At 40.3% G+C, this 25462-nt stretch overlaps 1 protein-coding gene across 2 annotated transcripts in view; it reads right to left on the bottom strand.

Moving 5' to 3' along the window:
- Positions 1-25462, bottom strand: part of CENPS (centromere protein S) — a 769124-nt gene that overhangs the window by 499399 nt on the left and 244263 nt on the right. For both annotated transcript variants that reach the window (XM_044063150.1, XM_044063149.1), the window contains exon 2: positions 515-638. In XM_044063150.1, the coding sequence (XP_043919085.1) occupies positions 515-638 (124 nt within the window). The remainder of the gene's footprint in view (positions 1-514; positions 639-25462) is intronic.

Raw genomic sequence — 25462 nt, 5'->3', positions numbered from 1 at the left:
AAGTATGAAAATGAGCAGGCTCTTATTTATTGACCGTCTCCAATTGTGCAGTTTTAACAAAGAACTCAAAACTCATACTAATGCATATCATTTTACTTACTGCAGACTTCAAGAGGCAAACAATCCCCCAAGAGTAAAGATACTGAAAATAAAATAAACAAATGTGTAACCTTAAGTGTTATGCACTTGAGTATGTGCATATGTGCACACTTCAACAGGTGTTTCTTTGAAGGAGGCCAACCCTCTAATTCAGCAGTGCTAGCCCCCCAAAAAGGCTCTTCTGGGTATAGACACTTTATCATATGGACTCCAGAAAATATTTCAAGTGGATAGGAAATTCAAAGTAAACCAGAAAATTAAAATTTACTCTATCTTACAGGGATGTTGAAAAATCCAACCTTTCTCTGAAGTAGAATACTGTCTGAAGACATCATTACAGTACAGAGAAGTTGCACTTCATTAAAAGAAAATGTCATTAAAAACGTTATCTAAAATGAAAATCTGTAATACATACCACACTGCCTGAATGTAGTCTCTGCAATAGCTGCAATAGTACGCTTGCTGAAACTAAGTCCCACATCTTCTGCAACTTCTGAGGTAAGACACCCAACTGTGTAATGGACAGCAGCTTTCAGTCTCTGGGGAAAATATTAAGACGTATTAAGGATCAGTAATTCTCAGTCCTGTCCTTTTCTATTTGCAGTTCATGCACACTTACTTCATTATGTCTAGGATGGTGTGTTTTTGACATTCATTCTCTGCATGAACTTTGACACTAACCATCTGATACCTCAAATGGCCCATAGAACATCTGGGGGGGGGTCTCCTTCCAGTGAGAAAGAGCCCATTTTGCTTGTGGTGAAACAAGGTGAGAAGGGGTACACCCAGCCATCTACTGTAACTCATAACAGTGTTGGGAGATTTTCATGATGCTGTCCTTAACCTTCCAGCTGCTCAGCTAGTATCAGTCATACGATGCCATTAGCAAAGGGGTTATGTAGATAAGGTCCTACATGTACCCACATCCTTCCATGAAGGCTGCTGACATGTCTTCCCTAACCACAGCTTGTGAATTCTTTATGAGCCCAGTGTTAGCTCCTACCACCACTACACATGCTTCTGCAGCACAAACTCACAACTCAAAAAAAGACAGTGGGCTATTTGCTGCCAATACTGACCTTCCAGCACCTAGTTCTCCACTTGAAGCTTGGACAACTAAGGTATAATCAAAATGTTTCTGTTCCTATACTGAAGGACAGGCTGGAGGGACAAAAGACTCAAGATACTTCAGAAAATTCCTTGTTTTATTTAGAAACACTGATTGCTAGCAAGTGAATGGCCAAAATAACAGAGAAAAATGCACTGAAAGCAGGAGATTCCAAAAACAAGTAGGAAATGAAAGAGTATACACACAAAAAAAAGTTGACACCTCACTAATATACAAACAAAAAAAGCTGCTGCTCTTTTGCAGAATGGAAATGCTCCACCATCCATGGTATGTATATAAATACCCTGGAAAAACAAGTGAAAAACTTAAATGAAGTGTCACCCACTACAGCAAGTGATAATGTGGTTACAACAATATTAGCACAAATGCAAAAATCTTGGATTGAAATAGCCTTGATCTGATGTTGTCAATTTTCATTCTATCCTCAACTGTTGGGTTCAGATCTGACTCGGCTGTTATTAAAGCTTGTGGTAACCAAAAAGTTCTCAAACCTCTCCCTTACCCATAATGCACCAACTTCTAACACACCCACATTTCATTTGCCACATTTCACGTAAAGACACGGTCAGGTGTACCTCAAGTTTGTCAGATAAGTGATAATTTTGCCCCCTTACAAACCTCTCTAATATCTTATGTTTCTTGCATAATTATTCCCTTACCCTAGTACATTACTGTATACCCATTTTACCATTGTTGGTAGTTTTTCTCACCCTTTCCTGTTATACATGCTGGTGTAATTCTATTACCATTGTTGGTACTGTTCCAATTTTCTTTTTCCTTTTCTTCCTATATAAGAAAACTTTTCTTGTATTACCGCTTTTTGACCTTTGTCCCTGACATGGCTGAGAAGGGTCCTTCAGGATTCAAAAAGTGTTCAAAGTGTGGGCACAAGTTGCCTCTTTAATATTCCCATACCCTGTGTATATTGTTTAGGCCTGCAGCATCTTCAGGAGGATTGCTCTATTTGCCACAATTTTAATCCCAGGGCTCTGGTGGATAGGAAAAACAAGCTTATCCTGGAAGGTTTGTTGCCATCATGCATGGGTGAAGCTACTGCCGGGGCTCAAACCCCCAAGTTTTAAGCTAAGGACTCCAAATCTCTATGTCCAAAACCTTCCACGTCCTCGACTCCAACTTCACAGTCTTCCAGGAAGAGATCTAAATCAGGTTCCAAGAAGATCTCAAAGTTCCTCTCCTAAGAATCTGAAGAAAAAGAAACTAATTTATTTATTTATTTATTGCATTTGTTAACCGGGAAGGTCCACTGGGCCTAGGTAAGCCCATTTTCAGTGGAGGCCCAGATACAATTAGCAAGTTAATACAAGTACTAATACATACAGAGTTAGGAGATTTTATACAGTAACAAGCTGGACATACCCTCTCAAGTCAGTCACCAAATACATACCAGAGCTAACAGGTATTATACAGCAACAAATTAGGGCATAGTATGAGCAAAAAGTTTAGATTATTTATATACATACTACCCAATTATTGCAAAGCAGCAAAAAGTTCAAATTAATTATATACATACTACCCAATTACATCATGCAAGTCATTAGCATTGTTAGAGAACTTTATGTAAGAAAAAGTCAGCATAGGGATTATAGATTGCTAAGGGTATAAGCATGTGTGATGACAGGTTTTAGATATTAACTATTAGAGATTTGAGGTGCAAGTAGAGGAAGTTGTCAAGACAGAGTGATGGCTCTGGTGGTTAGTAATGGAGGTGAGAGGTAGACAGAAGACAATGAAAGATAGCCTGGAGTGACAAAACTGGTATGGCAATTGGGGTTTGGTTGTAGAGAGACAGGTGACACACCATCAAGTCATAAAGAATTGGGATAAAGAAGGTGGAGCAGTATTAGTGAAAGATATCTTGGCACAAGCACAGCCAGTTTGAGGAGAGATGTTGTCTAAGGGGATTCTTAAAGAGAGCAGGATTACAGATAGAGGTAACTGAAGTTGGGAGAGTGTTCCAAAGCTTAGACACAGTAAAAGAATACAGCATTTGACCAGCTGAGAGATTGGGTTTTTCAACTTTGAGCAGTATTTTGTTTTCAGATCAAAGAGGTCTGTTTGGGTGATACAAAGACAGTAAGGAGGAAAAAGAAGGGCAGGTTAATGGTTTATGTATAATTTTATGTGCAGTAGTTAACTGTAGGTAGGTGAGATAATGTGGTAGTTTGAGCCAAATTTAGTTGCTGTAAAGATGAACAGTGATGTGCTGAGAATTTTGCATTTGTTGCAAATTTGGTGACCTTATTGTAACGAGTCAAGTTTGGTTTTCAGAGAGGACTGGTTATTGGTGAAAATAGGACCTCCATATAACAGGGATGGTAGAAGAAAGGATGAGGCTAGAGCATTTTTTGTAGTAGGGTTGAGGAAATGGTTATGTCTATACAGGGTACCCAGTTTCTGGTGTTTTTTTTTTAATATTGCTGTGGATATGGAGGTTGAATGTTAGGTTTTCATCAATGATGACACCTAAATGTTTTGTGCTAGAGACAACTTCTATGTTAGTATTGTTCTGAGAGTAGATAGAGAATGAATTCTTGTTAATGGGGTAGTTTTTTGGGGGATGAATAATAGAAGTTTAGTCTTGTTGGGGTTTAGAGCGAGAAGGGTTATTTGACATTCATGTTTCAGTAGAGGTAAAGGCTTGTTGGGTTAGCAGTTGTAACTCAGAAGATAATTTGGCAGTACAGATAATTTTAGAATCGTCTGCATATTGGATCACGGTGCCTTGAGTGAGAGTGTTATGGAAATTATTAATGAATATGCTAAATAGAAGGGGCCCAATATGGATCCTTGGGGTACTCCTGTGGTTATGTTAAGTAAGATTGTTACCATTTAGTTGATTGTTGCCTACCAATGAGATAGTTTGAGAACCAGTTCAGTGTTGAGGGTGAGGTACCTAAATTAAAGAGTTTGGTGAGTAGAAGGGAATGGGATACTGTCTCAAAGGCTTTTGAGAAGTTGAGGAAGAGTGAAGAGACAATGAAGCCAACAACATGAGCCCTATTTACTGTGTCCATAAAAGAGATGAGAGCTGTATTAGTACTGTGGCCTGGCCTAAAACCATGGTGGGTAGAGGAAAGAAGTTGGTTATTAACTAAATGATTAAGAAGCTGGGTGTGGAGACATTTTACTAATATTTTGGAGATGGGGAGAGAATAGCGATGGGTCAAAAGTTGGAGATACCAGAGTTATTGCCGCCTTCATGGAGTGGGAGAACATATGCTTTTTTCCAGATATGTAGTATAAGTGATTCCTGAAGTGATCTACTGAGGAGTATACTGATGGGGTAAGCAATGGAACGTGTGGATAGTTGTAATAATTCAGACGGTAAATTGTCTGGAGCATTAGTGCAAGGTTTGAATTTTTGAAGGAGTTTTTTTATACTGGAAGTAGGTATGGGTGAGAAAGAAAAGTTAGGTAGACAGGAGGGTGTGGAGTGTGATGATGGATGGTTTGGTGAGTTGGGGGAAGGAGGTGGTAAGCTTCGTTATGGTGTCAATGAAGTACGAGTTAAAGACAGAGGTTATCTCTGAGGGTGTTTTATCAGGTGTGGGCATAGGTTGTTGTGTAAGCCTGGGTGAAGAAGTGAATTGATTGCTCCCCAGAATTTCTTTTGGTTTTGTTTATGCTGGTCCTGGAGATTATGGAAGTGTTATTTTATCTTTAATGACTAGCCGTTTTGCCTGATTTCGTAGTGGTTTGTATAGAGTGAGGTCAGAAGGATTTTTGTATTTTTGCCATGCTTTCCAAGCTTTGTCTCTAGTGGACATGGTTTGTTTTGTGGGTTTGGTGAGCCAGCTGGCATGTTTAGTCCTGACTCTTAAGTCACAGTGGGGCTAAGCTATTTTGGATCGTAAAGAATGTTGAATTGAAAAATTCAACAGCGTCATCTGGAGGGAGAGATTTTAATGGTATCCAATTGATACTTTGTAACATTTGATTAAAGATGTCAGGCGAGAAGTGAGATAGGTCTCTGGTTTGTTTAAGTTGGTGATAACTTATGGCAGAGGTGGTCTTACGTATTATAAAGGCTGGTAAGTGGTCGCTAATACTATTTGGTAGTATACCAGAGGTGGAAAGTTTATTAGGGTCGGACACTAGGATCCAATCTAGGACTGATCCTTTGTTGTTTTTGTTGCTGGGTCTTGTTATGCCAGTGATCAGCTGGGTAAAGTTATATAGGTTAATGTTGGTGGGAGGGTCCTGGTTAGTGATTCCCAACCAATTAATGTTGACGTCCTCTAAGATGACAGTTTCATTATTAATATTTTTGGATGCCCAGGCAAGAATATCTTCTAGTATAGGGATGTTATTACCTGGTAGAATGTATAAGACCATGATGAAGAGGCTTTTACAATTATTTAGTTTTAAGAAGGCTACCAGCAGCTCTGCTGTAGAGAACTGAAGGATGTGTTTAGTATATGGGGCTACTGTGAAGGCATTTGGGTATATCAAGGTGATGCCTCTGCCTTTTCTATGTGCTCTGTAGTTCTAAGACAAGTGTAGTTAAGGGGTAAGAATTCTGCATCTTTTATATATGGTTTATGCCAAGTCTCGGTAATGGCAGTGAAGTCGGGTTGATTTTGGCTTATCCATGCATGAAGGTTTGGGATTTTTTTGTTTCTTATGCTTTGTAGATTGATAGTAGTTAAATTAATAGATTTTATGGAGTTGGGTGGGTTGTAGGATGTAGGGGGAGAACCTGGGTTTGGATGCATGTCTCCACACATTATTAGGTTGCAATGGGGTGGGTGGATTTACTGGTTGCAGCTGTTTTTTGGTTTTGTGGTGGCAGTCTAGTACATAGTTGGTTAATTTGATGTGTAGACGGAGAAGGATTTTTAGTTTAGTTTGTAGAATTAAGTATGTTGCATATAAGCTACAGCTTATTGCGGAGTATCTGGTGAGAGACCAAGGATGTTGTACAAGAAGGTTTGAAAGGTATATGGGTTATTTGATGAGATGTTACTTGAAGGAGCAGATAGAGGTTTAGAGAGAGAGTATCAGTAATAGTTTTAGAGATGAGAGACATTGTGGCAGGGAGAATTAAAGTGTGTAGGAGAGTCATTTTTAGAGGAATAGTAGTGTAATGGTGATATCTCTAAGGTATATAGGAGTGATATAGTTGTAAGGAAATGAGTGTGGGGTGGGGCAGAGTTAGAGTGCTTGGACAGCTTAATAATGGGGGTATGAAGGAGGTGGGAATGAGTATTGAAAGAGCAGGTTATAGGGAATTTTATATGTAAAAGGGTAAAACAAAAAACAGAAAAAGAGAAGCAAGAGTGAAGAATATATAAGGAGTGTAGTAGATGGGTCAGGAGCTTATGGGAGGGGATTAGAGGAAGAAGTGGTGTGATAGTTGGGGAAGAATTAGTGGGTGGAGTCCAGCTAGGTGTAAATGTAATAGATGAGGGGGTGGGTGGGAATGGGGGTAGGGTAAGAGAGTGGGTTACACCAGGGGTGGGAAGAGCCGAGACCAAAAAAAAACAACTAGAGAAATCAGCAGGTAAGTGAAGGGGAAGCTTTTATTTTATTACCAATTACTACAACTAGCGTTATGGAGAGAGAAAAAGGGGTCTAGTATCGTTAAGCCATTAACTTGTAGAGGAGGAGTAGTTTGACTTTAAAATTTGTCAAGGTATACAGAAATAATAGTTAGGGACCTAATCAGAGTGAGGACTGGGAGAGCTACAGGGAACCGGAGAAGGAGGTTCGGTGGTGTGCTTACAGCTTTATATAAGGGGGAAAATAAACTAACAGAAGACAAAAATGTGTACATACAAAGTAGGTTAATAGAAGGTACTTTGCTTGGAAGTTTAATAGGGTTGTAGAGGCTTGGACTTGCTGTTGTATGGTTGAAGACTGTCTTTATGGCTATGGCCACTGGTGGCATATGCTAGAAAAGATAAAGTACAAAAAAACAGCCAGATTAGGGTCAGGTAGTGAGCTAGATGTAGACACAGGAAAGAAGAGGAAGTTAACTAGGAAGGTGTTTGAGGGTTTACAGCTAAGAGAGGATAAAGAGAGCGAGATGGGGATAAATTGAGTTAAGAGAATGGAGGGATTGGAGAAGAGAGAGAGAGCAGCAGAAGGGGGAAGTAGTATAGGGAAGTGAGAGAAAGAGAGAGAAGAGAAGCAAGGCTATGGAGTGTAAGAGACTAAAATGCTTAAATAGCTAGGTAATACATCATCCAAGCAATGTCTGGAGGAAAATAAAGCTTGTACTGGTGGTCAAGGCAGGACAGCAGTTAATATTTCAGCTAAGCAAACAGATTATATAGCATTGCTCACTCTACATGTAGCTAAAGGCAGCTAATCCAGCAAATTACTTAATACAGTCCACACAGTCTGTAGCTAGAAAACATATATTCACAGCCCAATTATTACATTTATCATAAGAGCTAATACAGTTAAATACAGTAATAACAAATCAACTATATCTGCATTCACTGGTTATGAAGGATAAATGCAGGCACTCCTAACTCATAAATGCAAGTTACAAACAGATCAAGCAACAGAAATGCAGTTATTTCAGCAGACGTGCATAACTTTGCAGATAGCACTGCAGACAGCATATGTAACCAGCATGAGTTTAAAACTGCATGAAGGAAGAAAGCAGACAGTGCTAGTGATTAAAGAAATGGCCACCGTTAGGGTAAACCCAAGATACTTAAATTAGCTACAAAGTAAATATTTCTTATAGAACAGAGACACACATCTGCCCACTGGTAATACTAAACCTTATGTATTACACAATGAACGAATAAAAAAAGAAGCTTCTTGGCTGACCAATAGTCTAAAAACAGCCATTGCTGTGTTTTTTAATGCTTGCCGGACCAAGAGATTATGCAGTATACACAGATAAAGGTGAGTGATGCTCTCCAACATAAGCTACCTTTTAGTAAAGTTACCTGGCTGTCCGGTAGTCAATATAGCAGCAGTTGCTATGACTTTTAATAACTAGGATCAAAACGAGCACCATCCACAAACAAATAGTGGTTTCTTGCTGCAGTTGCTTTGAATTTTTGATAACTTAGGAGCAAACAAGCAGCATCCACAAACAAATAGCCGTTTCTTGCACCCCACCGAGTCCTGAGTGCTACCGAAAGAAGGGGGGGGGGTAAGAAAGATGGTGTGAAACCCAGTTAAGCTATTTAAATGCCACAAGGCATAATGGGAAGGGAAAAAAAAGTGAAATCCTGGAAAATGTGAGCCGCCCAAGCTAAGAAACCAAATATACAAACCAGGGGTGAGAAGAGCCGAGACCAAAAAAACAATCAGAGAAATCAGCAGGTAACTGGAGTGGGAGCTTTTATTTTACTACTGCTTACTACAACTAGCACTATGGAGAGAGAAAAAAAAGAGTCTAGTACCGGAGAGAGAAAAAGGGGTAGAGTACTGTTAAGCCATTAACCTGTAGAGAAGGAGTAGTTTGAGTTTAAAATTATTCAAGGTATACAGAATTAATAGTTTGGGGCCTAATCAGAATGAGAAGTTGGGAGAGCTACAGGAAACTGGAGCAGGAGGCTCAGTGGTGTGCTTACAGCTTTATATAAGGGAGAGAAAAAAACTAACAGAAGACAAAAATGTGTACATACAAATTAGGTTAATAGATTGGTTGCTTCAGCGTCCCTGGATCCTGTGTCCTCAGATCCGACTAAGAAACATATGAATCTGGCTGTCTCAGATTTCACTGTTCTTCCAAAGACCGGATATTCTCCTTTTCTTGATCTTGTGCCTTCCAGGGTTCCTTCACCTGTTTTAGAAAGACTCTGATCAAAGTTACCTTCCCTTGCCTCATCTTGTTCATCCAGGAGTTTGAAGAAGATGTGGACAGAATGATGAAGAAGTTCCACTCAGTGCAGGTCCATCCAGGTGGGTGTTTTACCGGCTCCTAACACCTTAAGTCAGGAGGCCCGTCCATCTACCATACCACCACTTAATATCCCTTCTCTGATCCCTTTGGTTGCTTCAGAGTCTCTGGATCCAAAGATATCTTCAGATCTGAAGCTAACTCCGAGTGCTCCGATCCCAAACTTTCAGATCTGGATGACTCTCGGAGCCGAAGCTTCCATGTTGGATCGGTGGTGTTCGAGTGGAGTCCAAATCTTTTGGAGCCGTCTCTGAGTCTTGGTGCTTCAGCACTAAATAGCTCGGCTCAGACTTCCTCCTCAGGGAGATTGCTTCTGGGGCAGGGGAAGATAGCAGTCCAAAAGCCTGGCTTCTCAGTGCAGAGGTCTTCTGTCTCTCTCGGCAGCAATCTACCTTTGATGTACTGAAGTGGGTATTTTCTGCTGTGATGGGACAGACAGATCCAACCCCTCATATCCTCTATCTAGTTCCTAGATGTCTCTGTGATTGGAGCCTCTTCATTCTGGACCACAGGGACAGCCAGCTTAAGACCCTAAGACCACCTAGCAGGGTTTCATACTCTCTTCCGACACTTCCCTGGAGCACCCCACCAAGGAATTCCCTAGGAAGAGAAAGTGCAAGAGGCGGCACTTGGACTTTCTACAAGAGTTGGTCACTGGGGATGCTGATTTCGATAAGGGTGATGGGCCCCCATGATCACCTCCAGAAGACATCTCATTTGGAGACATCCTTGAGATCCTTAAACAGAGAGGTAGCTGGACCCCCAGCAACCCTTCACCGGAGGGTTTTCAAAATCCCTTTCAGGGACCGGTTCTGCTGAGGTCCAATTGTCTGTGGTTTCTCAGATGACTACCCCTCAATCCATCTCAAATTCATCCATGAGGCTTATTTTGCATGCAGCCGAAGGCACCCCAAGGGCAGCGGATTCCGGAAGATCCATTAGAAGGCATGCTTGCATGGGCTTATGTGATTGCATGGGCTTATGTGATTTTACGGAGCCCTTCAAGTCCTCGTTTTTCAATGCTCCTTTTGATGACAGTTTCTTGTTTGACCCCAAAGTGAAGGACAGATTGTCCAGGTGTGAGATGGATGGAAAGTCCCTCTCTGCAGTGGGTGTACATTTTTCGACCCCTCTAAGATCCTTTTCTAGGAATCAATGAGGTAGTCAGAAGATGTGGTACAAAAAGTTCCATGGTCCTTTTCAGGACACACGTGGAGAAAGTTCTTCTAGGGGGAAAGGGGGGACTCTAATGTATGATGATGATGCTCTGATGGCAGAGAAGGCCTGCAAAAGCAGGGGTCCAGGGATTCTCTCTCTAACAGACCCTACCAGCACTCCTGAAAGGAGGCCCGATTGTCCTCCTCTGGAGGCAATCAGGGGTCAACTATCACTGCACCAGTGAGCCTACGCTATTCATAACAAAAGATACCTGGGGGCAGAGGATCATTTCCAGAGGCTATACAATTCCCTTTCCCTTCCACCTCCAACTGTATGCAAAATTCCCGACAATCCACCCAGTCAGAGGAAAGAAGAAGCACTACAAATACAAAAGCTGCTGGAAAAAGAAAAGAAGAAGTCATCTACGAGGTCCCACCAGACCAGATAAAATATGGAACTTACTCAATATTCTTTTTAGTGGCAAAGAAAACAGAGGACTGGAGACCATTTTGGCTCTCAGCAAAGTGAACAAGTCAGTTCGACATACAAAGTTTCAGATGGTCAAAGTTCAGTCCATTCTACCCTTCTTGGACAAGGACGACTGGATGTGCTCAAAAAACCTTCAGGATGCTTACTATCACAAAGATGAACAAACAATCCAAAAGGTACTTATGCTTCCAGCTGGGAGCCAGTCACTACTAGTTCTGAGCACTGCCCTTTGGCCTCACAACCCCCAGGGTGTTTACCAAATGCATGGCAGTGTTAGCAGCTCACTTGAGACTGTAAGAATTCAGTGTTTCCATATCTAGACAACTGTCTCATCACCCTGACCAGGCATTTACTAACAAGAGTGAGAGATCAGATACTTCAGATTTTTTCTCATTTACAGATGACATAACTTTGTTCTCATTTAGGGATGACATAAATTATGACAAGTCTCATCTACAACCATCTCAAATTTTGAAATTCACAGGACCAGTTTTCAAAATGACATTAGTGACAGCTTCCTTCCTCTCTCAAGAGTACAGACTATAAGATTCCAAAGTCAAGAGAATAATTTGCAGTACCGATGTTTCAGCAGAGTTGATCCTTGAGTTCGATGTCAGTGGCCATAATTTTAGCTCCTCTAGCAAGGTTTCGTATGAGAATTCTTCAATGAATACAAGCAACACAATGGTCTATTCTTTACCAGTGCATGTCATCATAAATAATAGTCACTCATGCATGCAAAAGATATCTCTGGTGGTGGATTCACTCACATCAGGTTCTACAAGGCCTTCCTTTCATTATCTCTCAGCCCACCAGCCCACTGCCATAGTAACCACAGACACTTCCCAGATTGGGTGAGGGGCACTTTCTGGAGAGAACAGTCCAAGGCACTTGATACCCCGAATAGGTCAACTTGCATATCAATGTCCTACAGATGAGAGCAGTGCTTTTAATACTGCAGGACTTCCAGGATGCTCTCCCTTCAGGGACAATTGCAATTCAAATGGACACTATGTCAGTAATTTGGTACATCAACAAACAAGGAGGGACCAGATCTTACCCCTTGTGTTGAGAAGCACACAGAGTATGGCAACTGGCAATCTAATCCAACCACTTTGTTACAGCAATGCACTTGCAGGAAATCCAACGCGATATCAGACAAATTCATAAGGTCCATTCTTCTACCTCATGAGTGGTCTCTCCACAGGAAAGTGGCAGAAATGATTTTCTGCTGATGGGGCCAGCCTTGCTGCAATCTTTTTGCTTCTCCCCTAAACAACAAATGCAGCATCTTCTTTGCCTTAATCCCTCTTCAGGAGGAGTCACCGAGGGACACTCTACTTTACAACTGGTCTCCTGGTCTGCTTTATACCTAACCTGCAATTCTTCTGATTCTGAAATTCCTGTAGAAAGCTTTCAGGTTGAAGAGCAAAGTCATCTTCATTGCACCTTACTGGCCTTGTCAGATTTGGTTCCACTTCCTGTGGCCTCATCTTCTTTGCCAACCTTGGACACTGGATCTAATTCCAGATCTCCTGTCACATCTGATAGACATGGTTCCCAAACCTCAAGCTAACAGAATGGTTTCTCCAATTCCATTAACAGCCAGCCAAACGATGTTCTTCTTCACCTGGTTGTCATATACTTTTATCTTCCCATAAACCCTCAAGAAAGCTTTATACAAGTAAATGGAAAAGATTTATTTACTGGGCACAACAAAAACATATTGACCTTTTTTCAGTTCTGATACATTAACATACTGGAATGTTTAGCTTTGATCTTTAATGAGGTGGTGAGCTCCTCTACCATTAGGGTTCAATTGGCAACAATATCTAATTTTCATATCGCATTTGAAAATTCTTATGTAGCCTCTTCTAAACTTTGCAAAGCATTCTTCAGAGGCACTCTTCTATTGAGACCCCCTTATAAAGACCTTACTCCACCAAGGGATTTGAATGTGGTATTGCAAGCATTAATTTATTCCCATTTCAAACCATCAGCGAAATGTGACCTTAAATTCCTGACTAAGATAACTGTCTTTATAGTGGCTATTACCTCAGCCAGAAAATTTTCACAACTTCAAACCTTGTCATCAAAAGCTCCCTAGTTGATTTTTCATAATGGAAAGAGTTACATTGCAAACCAATATGTCTTTCCTTCCCAAGGTGGTGTCAGAGTCCAGTATCAATCAGTCCATTAATTTGACAGTATTCTTTCCTAAATTTACAAACAAAGGTGAATATATGTTGCATTTACTGGATGTTCACAGACAAGTATGCTTTTACGTACATAGGACAAAAGAAATCAGAAAGACAGACCAACTGTGTGTTTCTTTTGCAGAAATGACAATGGGAAAGCCAGTGGCAAAAGTAACTCTAGCCAGATGGCTGATAAAAGAAATACAATTTATCTATAACAAACTGGGTCTAACCTTACCAAAACCTGTAAGAGCCCATTCAACTAGGTCCATGACAACTTCTTCAGTCTTTTTTTTCCCAGCGCCTCCATGGATAATATCTGTGCAGTTGCAACCTGGTTTAATCTTCACACCTTCATCACTCTTTACAAATTAGATCTGGTCTTGAAGGGTCCAGCAACTTTTGGCTCAATTATGCTCAGGAATATCCTTCCTAAGAGTCCACCCAGGGTTCTAGGTAGCTTGGGACTATGTCCCAACAGTTGAGGACAGAATGAAAATTGACAACATCAGATGAAGTTATGTACTCACCATAGCGTTCTATCCGACGTACTCACCATAGCGTTCTATCTGTGTTGTCCATTTTCATTCTTCCTCAACTTCTCACCCAAACCCAATCCTTTGTTTCAACAAACTTCTGGAAGAACAAGATATTGTAAGGATACCACTGTCCTTTATGAAGGAGTCCCAGGTATAGTTCCCTCTACAGACCATATACAGCTTTATGTATTTTTATATATGCATATTGGTAGATACCTCTCTAGGTAAAATCAGCAAACAAGATCTGGGTATGTTAGGAGTTGGTGCATTACGGGTAAGCGAGAGGCTCGAGAGCTTTTTTGGTTACCATAAACTTTAGTAACTGCCGAGTCAGATCCCAGCAGTGGAGGAAGAATGAAAATGGACAACACAAATGAACGTTATACTGAGTACCTAACCTCTTTTTCAGCACTGTCCCCATTTACATAAACCAATTCTATATTGCACGTAATTATATTATGGGAATCACCCCCAAAGCACACAATGCACCCCATAACATTCATTGAAGCTTTGAGTCCTCATACTCTTAATGCACAAATATACAAAGTGCAATAAAGTGACTGGCTATTAATTCTTAAAAAACAGATCCACAAGTGGCATAGTGTCTTTTCACCTCAAATCTAGCAAGCAAATGAAGTTTCAATAAATAAATAGATTATGAGGCTTGACTGCTATTCTCGGAACCATCACAAATACTGCTAAAAGTGAGGTGAATTTTGTAGGCTGCACAGTGGGTACATAACATCAATCACCTTCAATGATCTTGGTTTACTTTTGTTTGGTGTTTGGGAATGTACTACTGGCAGTGCCCATTTTCAGAAATGTGCTGGGGAGAAAAAGGTCCAGCTGTACAAACAAGTGAAACCTGTTTAAACACTAACGTGATCAGGTATGTTTACATCAAGTAGTAACAGTTCCCAATGAGAAAAGATGCATAAATATGTCCTAAATGAATCAGCAGTCAGGGATGACCACGCATAAACATTTGCATACAAATATTCATACCACTTTACTTCCACTGACTCTATTTATGTTCCTTAACATGCTAATGTAACTAATCAAGCATAATTGACCCTCACTCAGATATGAACAAACATTTACTTAGTCTGGAATGCAAGCATCATCACTTCTATATAATCAATGCACACAGAAGCATTAAGTAACATTCAAGTCTAGAACAACAAAAAGCAAAGTAGAATAAAAAAAAAACACAAGTGAGCTTTGAACAGTCGTGCAAAGTCAAGCGTGAAAGGAGTCCCAAACACAAGTTTTAACTGTAAGAGCTTTCATTCTTTTTATTTTCAATAGAACGTCAGAGTTAAAACCAAGTACACGATCCAAGTTTAAAAGTAGTATTAAATGATTCACGAGCATCCCTAACCAATAAAATACCGCCTCTCTTCCCTCCTTTCTTCTTAAAAGTTACAGTGCGTTTTAAATGTTAAATACTGTTGCTCCTAGTAGCCATGACTTTCTTATTTACAGAAATAGGTTTACATTTTAGAAAAATGATATTAGAAGTTTTGTCAGCAATAACACTATAACATTTCTGATTGGTTACTTGGTTATATTTCTTGAACATGTTTTAAAATACACTAACTTTAAGATAGGGTTACCACCTGTCCCACTTTGCGAGGGACAGTCCCTCTTTGGGCAGTTGTGTCCTGACAAGAAATTGTAAAAATGGCAAATGTCCTGAGATTTTAGGACAAAATTATTTCTTATATTTTATGTAATAGTTGCATAAAACAGTTATTCTGTATCTGAAATACCTAAATGTTATAAGAAACAGAATAAGCAACTAAAATGCTACAAGAATAAGCTTTTATTTAGGCAAAACAGTTAAGTTCTGTCCTTTGTACTGGACGTGGGTATGTGTCGGCCTGTAAAATCTGATGTCTGTACTAAACATGTCCCACTTTGGCCATTTGAAAAGGTGGCAACCCTACTTTAAGAGGAGAAGAGGGAGCAGAGAAGTATTTGATTGGTTAGGGATGATCATGTGATTCATTTGATACTTCTTTTAAACTTGGATTGTGTACTTGGTTTTAGCTCTGATGTGGTTCTATTGAAAATAAAAACAACGCAAGCACTTAGAAGTTAAAACTTGTGTTTGGGACTCCTTTCACACTTGCCTTTGTAAGATTGTTCAAAGTTAACATTCAAGTCTCATACAGACATTAACTTGTCAACAGGGAAAGCAAACTGTGTTTATATCAAGCGTGATTAAATACAAGCAAGCATTCAGTTCCACAATGCAGTCTTTTATAGTTAACCCGCAGCTGTAATATGCAAGCATGTGCTTGTTCTAGGCTGTTAAGATGCATGTAACCAGACTGCAGTCTTTCTTATTTCAGACATTTAGTACACAACTTTATGCTCATTCAGGTGCATTTGTCTGCACACAGGCACTCATGTCTTTACAGGTTTCCATGATTCATTCACTGCAGTGTACAGCTCTGTATTTAGTAATAAATATATATATTTACATACAGGAAAGTATTTTCAGCTGTAGTGAACTACAGTGTGCAAGACTCACTAATACACATTTTGGACTGGATCACATGGGACCAGTTTTCAGGCAAAATCTGGTTGCAGGAAATAAAAGGAATTTGTATACTGTGTCAACAAATCTTCTTAGGGATACAAATTATTTCTACCTTCCATAATTTATTTTAACTACTTACTCGTGCTGCACTTAAGTTATCCGAATCTTGCCACCTTTAACAACACTGTCATATTGCTTTACTGTATAAAAGCCATGCATTTAAATATATAGACAGAACATTATGCAAAATGGCTATCCATACATATACACACACACATACATATACACACACGCACACATAAGGCACGAACAAAAATAAAGAAGCAATTTAGGAGTGGGCATAACAAGTAATACATGCAAGTATTGTAAATTCAGTTGGATTCATGCCAATAGATCAAAAACTCTTCAATCGAGTTCCTATCCACTGGAAAATAATGGCCAAAACAATTACTGGCAAACCTCAAAGTTAAGTTATTTTTGCAAGGGGGAAACGTTCCACTGAATCCCCCCAATGCGAGGACATATACTCCCAAATTTAAATGCGTCTACTTTGAGGTCAGGCAACAGTGGAGAAAAAAGAAAACTTCACTGTCGGTTAAAGTTGTTTTGGGCATTTTACTTCAATGGATCAGCGCACACTTTAATAGTTGTCGATACACTGACATATTCCCATTCAGATAAATCAGGGTTGCGCAGTGGTGCAGCAGTTAGCATTGTCGCTTCACAGCAAAATGTACTCTGGTTCAATTCTCTGCCGGGGTGCCTTCTGTGCAGATTCTGCATGTCCTCCCTACATTCAAGTGGGTTTCTACCAGATGCTCATGTTTCCTCTCACATTCCAATGACATGCATCTGGGACCGCTTCTCCCTGCTCCTCCGCTGAAAATGGGCTCTGTCCCAGTTGGACTTTCCCAGTAAACAAATGATAAATAAATAAAAATCAGCAAGCTGGACCAGCATTTAGTGCCTTGGCTTCCAGAGGGGATGTCTTTTGTATCCATGCAGACTTTTATCATTGTCTCCAGTTTCTTCACGTATCCCAAACAAGGCACTAGGTTAGTATGCAATATTCGGAAATGACAGAGGTTTTCATTTTGTTCTACAGTGAACAGTCTTTGGCTTCACTGTGATCTTAAATAGGACAAAGTGAGAACCAAAAAATAAATGCATGAATGAATGAATGAATAAATGAATAAATAAATAAAAGAAGTGCTCACTTCATCATAATGACCACAAATTGAGAAGCAAAAGTGGCAATGAGAAGGAATGATACCAGGTTGGGCCACTAGATGTCTTTGGTAGTAAAATCCTGGGGATGGGAGGCACACAAGATGGCAAGATTCATATGTTAACTACCCAAGCCATTTTTTGAGTTGGTGACCCAAGACTACTATCTGGTGAACTGAATTTCTCAGAGCCATGCAACATACAATACAAGAGTTAAGATAATCAAACATAGCACTAAGTTTTGTAAAACAGATGAAAAACGTAACCCCTTAGCATTTTACTGTTTCTGACAGGTATTTAGCAAAGATATCATATATAAATATTAAGAAAAGTATAAAACATATTAATACAAAACAGACTGCAATCTATGAAACATGCACCAGATTTCATCTTAGTATAATCAAAGTGAGTTTCTGAATTAATGTAACAATTTGATCTTGTGTGTGGCTGGTTTAATGCCTGACAACATGAGCTCCAGCAGAAACTTTACTATATGAAGATGCTGGTTTATATTAATAAACAGTCAATAAAGGTACAGGTTAATATGAAATAAAGTATTTTTTTATTATTATGTCTGATCATTACAGGTCAAAAGGATTAAAATGACTTTCTACTTCTGTTTACATCCGAACACCAGTGAACTACAGAATTAAGATGTCCTTGAGAACTGTACTTGTTTTTCTCCAAGACCGTGAAGTACATTCACTAGCTACAGATCTCGGCAAAGTAACAGGATTTTTACAATTAAATTCCAAAGGATGTATTTTCATGCCTTTATAAAATACTGTTCCCTCACAGTGATTCACTGTAATTCATACTGCAGTCTCCTATGTGCTGCAGAAATAAAAGTTATGTTATTAATATATTGACAGATCTGAAGTAGAACGGTTTTCCCTCAAAAAAAAAAAAAAAAAAAATCAGCAGTTTTCATTGCAGTTTTCTCAGTGCTGCAGAAACATTATGTTCTTACCACACAGACACACACACACACACACACAAAAAAAAATCTAAAAAAGTAGTTTCATCCTCCAGAACAGTAGGACCAATACCACAGATATTAGGAACACTCAACATATAAAACTTTCCTAGGTTACAAAGCACACTCACCTTATCCTATTATATACTGTGGTGCAGTCTGCCCATATCCTCCGTGGACCTGTTGAAGAGCATTGACAATGAGCAACAAAACAGAGTGTCAAAACCTTGAGACCAGCAAGGGGTGTAGGGTCAATATGTTGTAAAGGAAGGATCCACCTTTTACAGATCTATTGTTAATAAACTAACAACCAAGGTTTCATATCCACCAAGAGGCAATACTCTCTCTGTAAAAAGCAGGACAAAGTTCTAAGCTAAGCCTCATAGGAGAACATCCACATAGGATCATTTTCTAAGATGACAGTACCCCAAAGGAAGAACTGGATCTAATCTAGACATCACATCAGCTTATAGTGTCTTGTGAACATGTGTAATGGCCAGGTAGCGGTTGTATACACACCATCCAAGACTGTGTGGTTGAAGTTAAGAGGCCTGCAGAAGCAGCAGCTGCTCTAGTAAAATGGGGCTTATTTATTGAACCGAGAGGTTTCCTATACTCAGTATGACAAAACTAGATACTAGACAACAACTTAGAATGTGTAAACGAAGACATTTTCTGTCAAAGCTTCATCTCAGAGAATGAAACAAACAGGTGATCATTTATGTGGATATCTGTTCTCTCAGCATAAAAAACAAATTTGTTGGTGCATGCCTGTACAATGGAGCTGATATTCTCCAAGTTTTGAACAGTCAAAAACATTTGTTAGGGTGCATCTCCTTGGCCTCTCCTGGCATAATAGAACAGTTAGTTCTTCAAGTAACCCTGTTACTAAGAACAACTAAATTTGAAGGAGGAACAGAGATGAATCTCAAAAATTATTCGAGCCGATGTCATTGACACAAGAAATATGGTCTTCCATGACAAGTACTTCAACTCATATTTAGCTCTAGGATTGAGAGAGGGAGTAATTAGCTTTTCCAGAAAAAAAAGTAGAAATCACAAAGTAACTAGTGGCATGGCATAGAGGATAAAGCCCTGACTATGGCCCATGCAACATGAGCTTAGTTAGCATCTCAGGCATCTGAGGTATTCCAGAGGAGCATGCGTGTCCCTATACTGAGGGGAATACGAAGGGGATGCATGCATGGGGCACAAGAGCATGGCTGATTTCACTGGTGGAGACTGGGGAAATTCCTGAAAAGCTGCTTCTGAAGGTGGAAGTGTTTTCCTGTTGACATCAGCTGACCGTGGATGTGAGTTACTATCGCTCACTAACCAGTACATTTCCCACTGTTGGGGATGTTACTGGGCATGCACACAGGATTGGAAAAGTAGCAAAAAAACATTCCATGGCACAGTATGATCCTGCAACAGGGTCCTCGACTCCAACCCTGCCCCAGATGTGGGTTAGGTATAGGCTAGGGAAAGCTAAGGCAGGTCCAGTAGACCCAGTGTATGAGGAGAAGAACTGTTGAGGAGCCAATAAAAAGTATAAATCACAAGGAGGGACTGGATTATGTGGGCAGTGCAGTGGTTAACACTGTCACCTCACAGCAAGAGGCTCTCCGGTTCGATTCTTGGCTGGGGTGCCTTCTGTGTGGAGTCTGCATGTTCTCATGGGTTTTCTTCGGGTACTCCGGTTTCCTCCCGCATGCCAAAGACATGCATTTGGAGGGGTTCTCCCTGGGCCGCCGCTGAAAATTAGCTCGTTCCAAGTCAGACTTTCCCAGTCAACAAATAAAATAAATGCCCTTCATAATAGCTTTACAAACTTTGAGTGATGCCAAGAAAGAAGAGTAATTCCACATGGAAACCTGAAGTGACTGTAAGAGGAATTTTAACAAAACGGTAACTCAGCCCAAATAAAATATTTCAGACAAATAATCTAATATTAACAGAACTGGAGCTGAAATTGATCTAGTCCTCTGTCCAAATTGAAAAACAAGTCCATTTTTATTTGTATATCTTTTTGGCTGCTGCAATGATGAAATTATCTCTACTACTCAAATACAGAATAATGGGTCACTGGCAATTTTTGGAAATGGAGAAACCAAGCCGTGTTTGTAAGGGAGCAAAGTTCTGGGAAAGATTAATTTGGGGGTGTACGAATAGGGTTTAATGGGATACAAGTATATGAGCTTTTCTAGAAAGTAGGGTAAAAAATGCAGTGAGCTAAACAAACTCCCTCCTCCCAGGATGGGCAAGTCAGCAACTACTGCCCACTGCTACCCACCTCTACCCAAGCCCCTCTGGGAACTGAGTCATTTGGCATATAGACAATGCTTTATCCCTCTACACCACAGATGCAGGGTAAGATTCACTGTAATTCTTAGAGAGTGGAATGCCCTGAGCAAGGACACAGTGGAATCAGTTAGAGCCTGAAGTGAAGGAGCAAGAAAAGCCACTGATGGAAGTATGTAAAGATCCTAACCATGTGCAGCATCTGCAGGGCTTTAAACACAGTAATGTGTGAGAGGAACATCCTCAGGGCTGAGATGAGATTAAACAGGAGCATCCACAACTGATAAAGATGTAGAACGGCATCCTTCACAATTAGGGATGTGCAAGCAACACATGCAGTCTCCTCCTCCAGATAAGAAGATGAATAAACTGTAATGTGACCATTTAAAAGGGCTGCCTATGAATCAAAGTGCTTAGCCTGAAAATAAAACTAACCTCAAGCACCTTTGTCTTTTAGGGAACCAAGAGAACCTGGAATAGTCAACGACATCTTCATCAACCCCCATTTTTTTCTACATGGGATCAAGGCATCATGTCAGCTGTTTCTCTCTCTCTCTCTCTCTCTCTCAATTCAGTGCCACCCTCCTACTTTCTTCGATAGGCATGCCTACCTATGTCAGGTCTTCTCACACATAATCCATCCACATCCCTTTGCTGGACACCATCATTTCCTTTTGCCTTACTGCTGTCTGTCCAAAATCATCTTCACCAGCTTGCCTTCTGCTTTTTTGTACATATATCCACACCACAATATTCTATTCTCTGACCTCCCCTGCAATTGGAGCTATTTGGGCTTCTGCTCTGATGTCCTAATTTCTTCATGTGTCCCACAGTGTGCATCCCACTGCCCATCTCCAGCACTTCATCTCCATCACCTCTAGCTTCCTCAACTGCCCTGCCTTTACTACCCAAGTTACTGGTTACACCAATATTTTGTACACTTTACTTTTCAGCTTCTTTGTCATTCCACTGTCATATATTACCTCTGACAGTGTGTGCCAGCTGGCTGCAGCCCCTCAGATTCTAGTGTTAACCTCATTCAGCCTTCCCTTCTCCTCAGCCACCCCCTTCCAGATACCTGAAGCTGTTAACCTCTCACTATTTTCCCTTCTATCTCAATTCTCATCTTCTTATGATTTTCCCCATTTGCTGCTATTACAACTGTTTTATCTGTACTCAGTTTCGGCCCATGTGCCTTCAGTTTTGCATTCCATTACCCCTATCCTTTGCTGAAGTTCTTGCTCAGTCTGTCTGTAATGTCACATCGTCTGCATGCAGCAATTGTGTTGATCTGTCCCCTCTGACTTGTTTGCTAATGTAGTCCATCACAAGTATGAACAGCAGGAGACTGAACCCTGATGCACGCCCACTCTCACTGGGAACCCCTCTGTGAGAATGAGTACTGCTCTTACTTAAGTCATCGGGTCCTTGTACACAACCCACACTAATTCCACTAATGTTTCTGGGACTTCAAAACAGCATAGGACTGCCAAAATCAGCTTTCTTGGGACCTTGCCATATGAAATCTCTAAGCCTAGGAATGCCCAGTTTGACTCTTTCCCCATTTCTAGCTTCTTATCAACTAGTTATCTCACTGCAAACATCGGGTTGGTTGTGCTGCATACTAATCTGAATCCGAACTGCTCATCTCCCATCTTTTTATTTTATTTACTATTTTACATTTGTTGACCAGGTTAGTCCAGCTGGATATATGTCCATTTTCAGCAGAGGCCCGGGGAGAAAAGCTCCTGGAAAACACAGTAAAATTTATATAAAATAACAGTTTGCAACAGATACAGGTACAATACATATTTAAGCAATTTTATACATGACAGATTTTACAGATGTGGGTACATTAAATATATAAGCAAAAATTTTCACTTCAAAACATGTCTGCTTACAGAATCGTATTACTTATAACATTTGGTTAGTTATAGGGAGATATTGATGAAGACATTTTAGTAATATACAAGGCCCATTTTATTTATGGTTTTTAATAGGCAGTTAGTATATAGAGTTGATGAGACGGGTGTCTTTGTGAAAAGGTGGAATTAGTCTCGGTTTGCACAGGGACATAACCAATGGGATTTAAGGGAGGTTTTCAACTTGCTTTTAAATTGTGTTAGTGAGGAAAGGGAGGTCAGGTCACTGGGGAGTGAGTTCCAGTACGGAGTTAGAAACAAACAGTCACCAGCCATATTGTTGGTTTTACCTATTTGTACTAATATTTTATTAGATGAGCGTAGGGTCTTTAAGGTTGTTGTAGGGGGTGATAAGGTTGGTAAGAATTGGAGTATTAGTAGGCTGATATAGGATTTTGTGGGCAACTGTTAATTGGTTAAATAGAAGTAAATTTGGCAACTCTAGCCATCCTAGTTGTTCATAATTAATACAGTTAGTGGATTTTGAATGTAGGGCCTGTTGCAAATCTAGCAATATTATTGTAGGAGACAGCCAGCTTGTTCAAGTTGTTTTTAGAGAGGTTAGTATATATATAGGGGAGGCGTAGAGGAGGGTGGACATTAAGTGGGTGCGGGCAATAGTAGCCCTTGCTAGTGGGGTGAGAAAGGATTTGATTCTATAGAGGGAGCCTAGTTTTTTGTTGACTGTTTTTATGGTACTGCTAACGTGAGTATCACCGTTATGGTTATTATCAATTAGTACCCCTAGTAGTTTTGTAGTTGAGTCAGGAGATATGATGGTATATGATGGTTGATCTAACAGTAAAGTTAAGTGGGGAGGCCCTACGGGTGGGAGTAAATAGGAGTTTTGTTTTTTGGGGGTTCAAGATGAAGCAATGGTGTAGTAACCATTTCTCGACAGTGTTAAACACATTTTGGGAGAGAGACTGAAGGTCTGATGGAGAGGTGGCTGGGCATATTAATGTGGAGTCATCTGCACATTGTATAGCGGCAGCTTGAGGTATTGCAGAATGTAGGTCATTGATAAAAATAGAAAATAGGTGAGGTCCTAATATAGAGCCTTGGGGGGACACCGAGCGCAATGGGGTGATAAGTTGTTCTCCCACAGAACAGCCCGTTGCCTATTGTTTTAATAGATTGAAACCATTGTACAGCCAGTGCATCTAGTGATAGGTTTTTTGAGTATGTTTATGAGAAGCTGGTGGTTAACTATATCGAAGGCTTTAGAGAAATCAATAAAGAGGGCTGAGGATAGAGTGTTCTTATTGCAATTTTTGTTAATGCAGTCAGAGAAGGATGAAAGGGCAGTCGTGTTGCTGTGAAATGGCCTAAAGCCAGGTTGGCAGTTGGCTAATAAGTTATCTATTAGGTGGTTTAACAGTCATCTATGAATGCATTTCTCCATGGTTTTTGCCAGTGGAGATAGTATAAGCAATAGGTCTAACAGTAAAGTTGGATAATTCCTTGGAGTTTCCACCTTTATGCAGGGGGATAATATGCGAGATCTTCCAAATAGATAGGATAGTTATGTTACTCAGGATGGAGATGGGGTAGGCTACGGCTTTTGCAGCTTTTTGCAGATATTCTGCTGGTAGGAGATCAGCTGCAGGAGTGGTAGGTTTGAGTTTCTGAATAAGGGTACAGACAAGGGATGTAGGGACAGGTTTGAGCTGGAATGAGGGAGGTAAGCTCGCAGTAGAGGAAGTCAGAGATGAGCTGTCAGGAGTTAGCTGATTAGCAAGAGACTGAATGGTCTCAGTAAAGAATGTGTTAAAGGTACTGGCAATTTGCTTTGGACTATCATGGTCAGAGCCTAATAGGGCGGGTGTGACAGAACGACCTGAGTGTAAAAGTGTGTTAATCCCTGGTTCATTTTGGTGGGTTTGTTGGAGTTCAATGTAACAGTTTCTTTTGTCTGACAGAATGGCTTTTTTTGTATAATTTCTTAGCTGTCTAAATTTTAAGTGATCCTCTGGGCTTTTAGTAGTACGTCACTTGGCCCAGACTATTTCTGAGGAGCATTTTTTGTTTGGTTGTTTTTCAGAGCTAGGGGGCAGGTTTACTCCTAGTTCTAATGGTCCATTTTGGTGCATGGTAGTCTAGAATAGTTAAGAATTTAGTATTAAAGTAGATTACTGCTTCCTCTAGAGGTAGGTTTTTGAGGGCTGACCAATCGCATGCTTTAAGTTCAGTTTGGAAGATGTCAGGGTTAAAATTTTTGTTGCTCCTTATTGTCCTATAGGTGGTTGGGCTAGGGATGTCACTCAAATCTGATTATGAAGGTGAGTGCATGGTCGCTTATATCCTCAGGGAGGGGTCCCTACTTTGTAAGTTTGGTGATGTCTATTTATCAGAATCCAGTCTAGGGTGCTTTGATTGTTATTGAGTTTGTTAGTCCTTGTGGGGGAGCTAATGGTTTGAAATCAGGTTTCAAACCATCTTACTTTCTACTACTCTGCCTATGTGTTTATCGATTACTGTCTCTAGATGTTTCATACAGTATGACAGGAGGTTGATACCTCTGTACTGCCCACAGTTCTAGATGCCATTTTTGTTCCTGTACAACGGCAGTAGTATGTATATACTCCAGTCATCTGGGATATGCCTCTCTCTCCATACTGCTATGAGTACACTCAGGAGCTATTTCTCCTCTCTCTCATCCAACATCTTGATTATATCTGAAGTGACCTCATCTAAACCTGCTGGTTTCCCTCACTTCATTTTCCTTACTGCCTTTCTTACTTCTAGGATGAGCTCATCCTCTTCTTTCATCATAGGCTATGTCTTTGGCAGTACAGCTTCTGTGGAGTTTTCATTTAGAAGCTGCTGAAAGTACTCCTTCTGCCTGCCTTTAAATTTCCTGTGGGCTGGTGAGCAGGTTATTGCTGGTATCCCTTATGAAGGGTACCTGACTATCTTCTTTATCATTCTGTCTTGGCCTTGCAACCTGAAAGAAAAGTTTTGTGTCAGCTATCGAGTCACTTT

This window comes from Protopterus annectens, chromosome 2.part1 (assembly GCF_019279795.1).
Source record: "Protopterus annectens isolate FY-2018-M chromosome 2.part1, PAN1.0, whole genome shotgun sequence".
Lineage (NCBI taxonomy): Eukaryota > Metazoa > Chordata > Ceratodontiformes > Protopteridae > Protopterus > Protopterus annectens.
The sequence above is the reverse complement of the archived record's forward strand: the minus strand, read 5'-3'. Positions and strand labels throughout refer to the sequence as shown.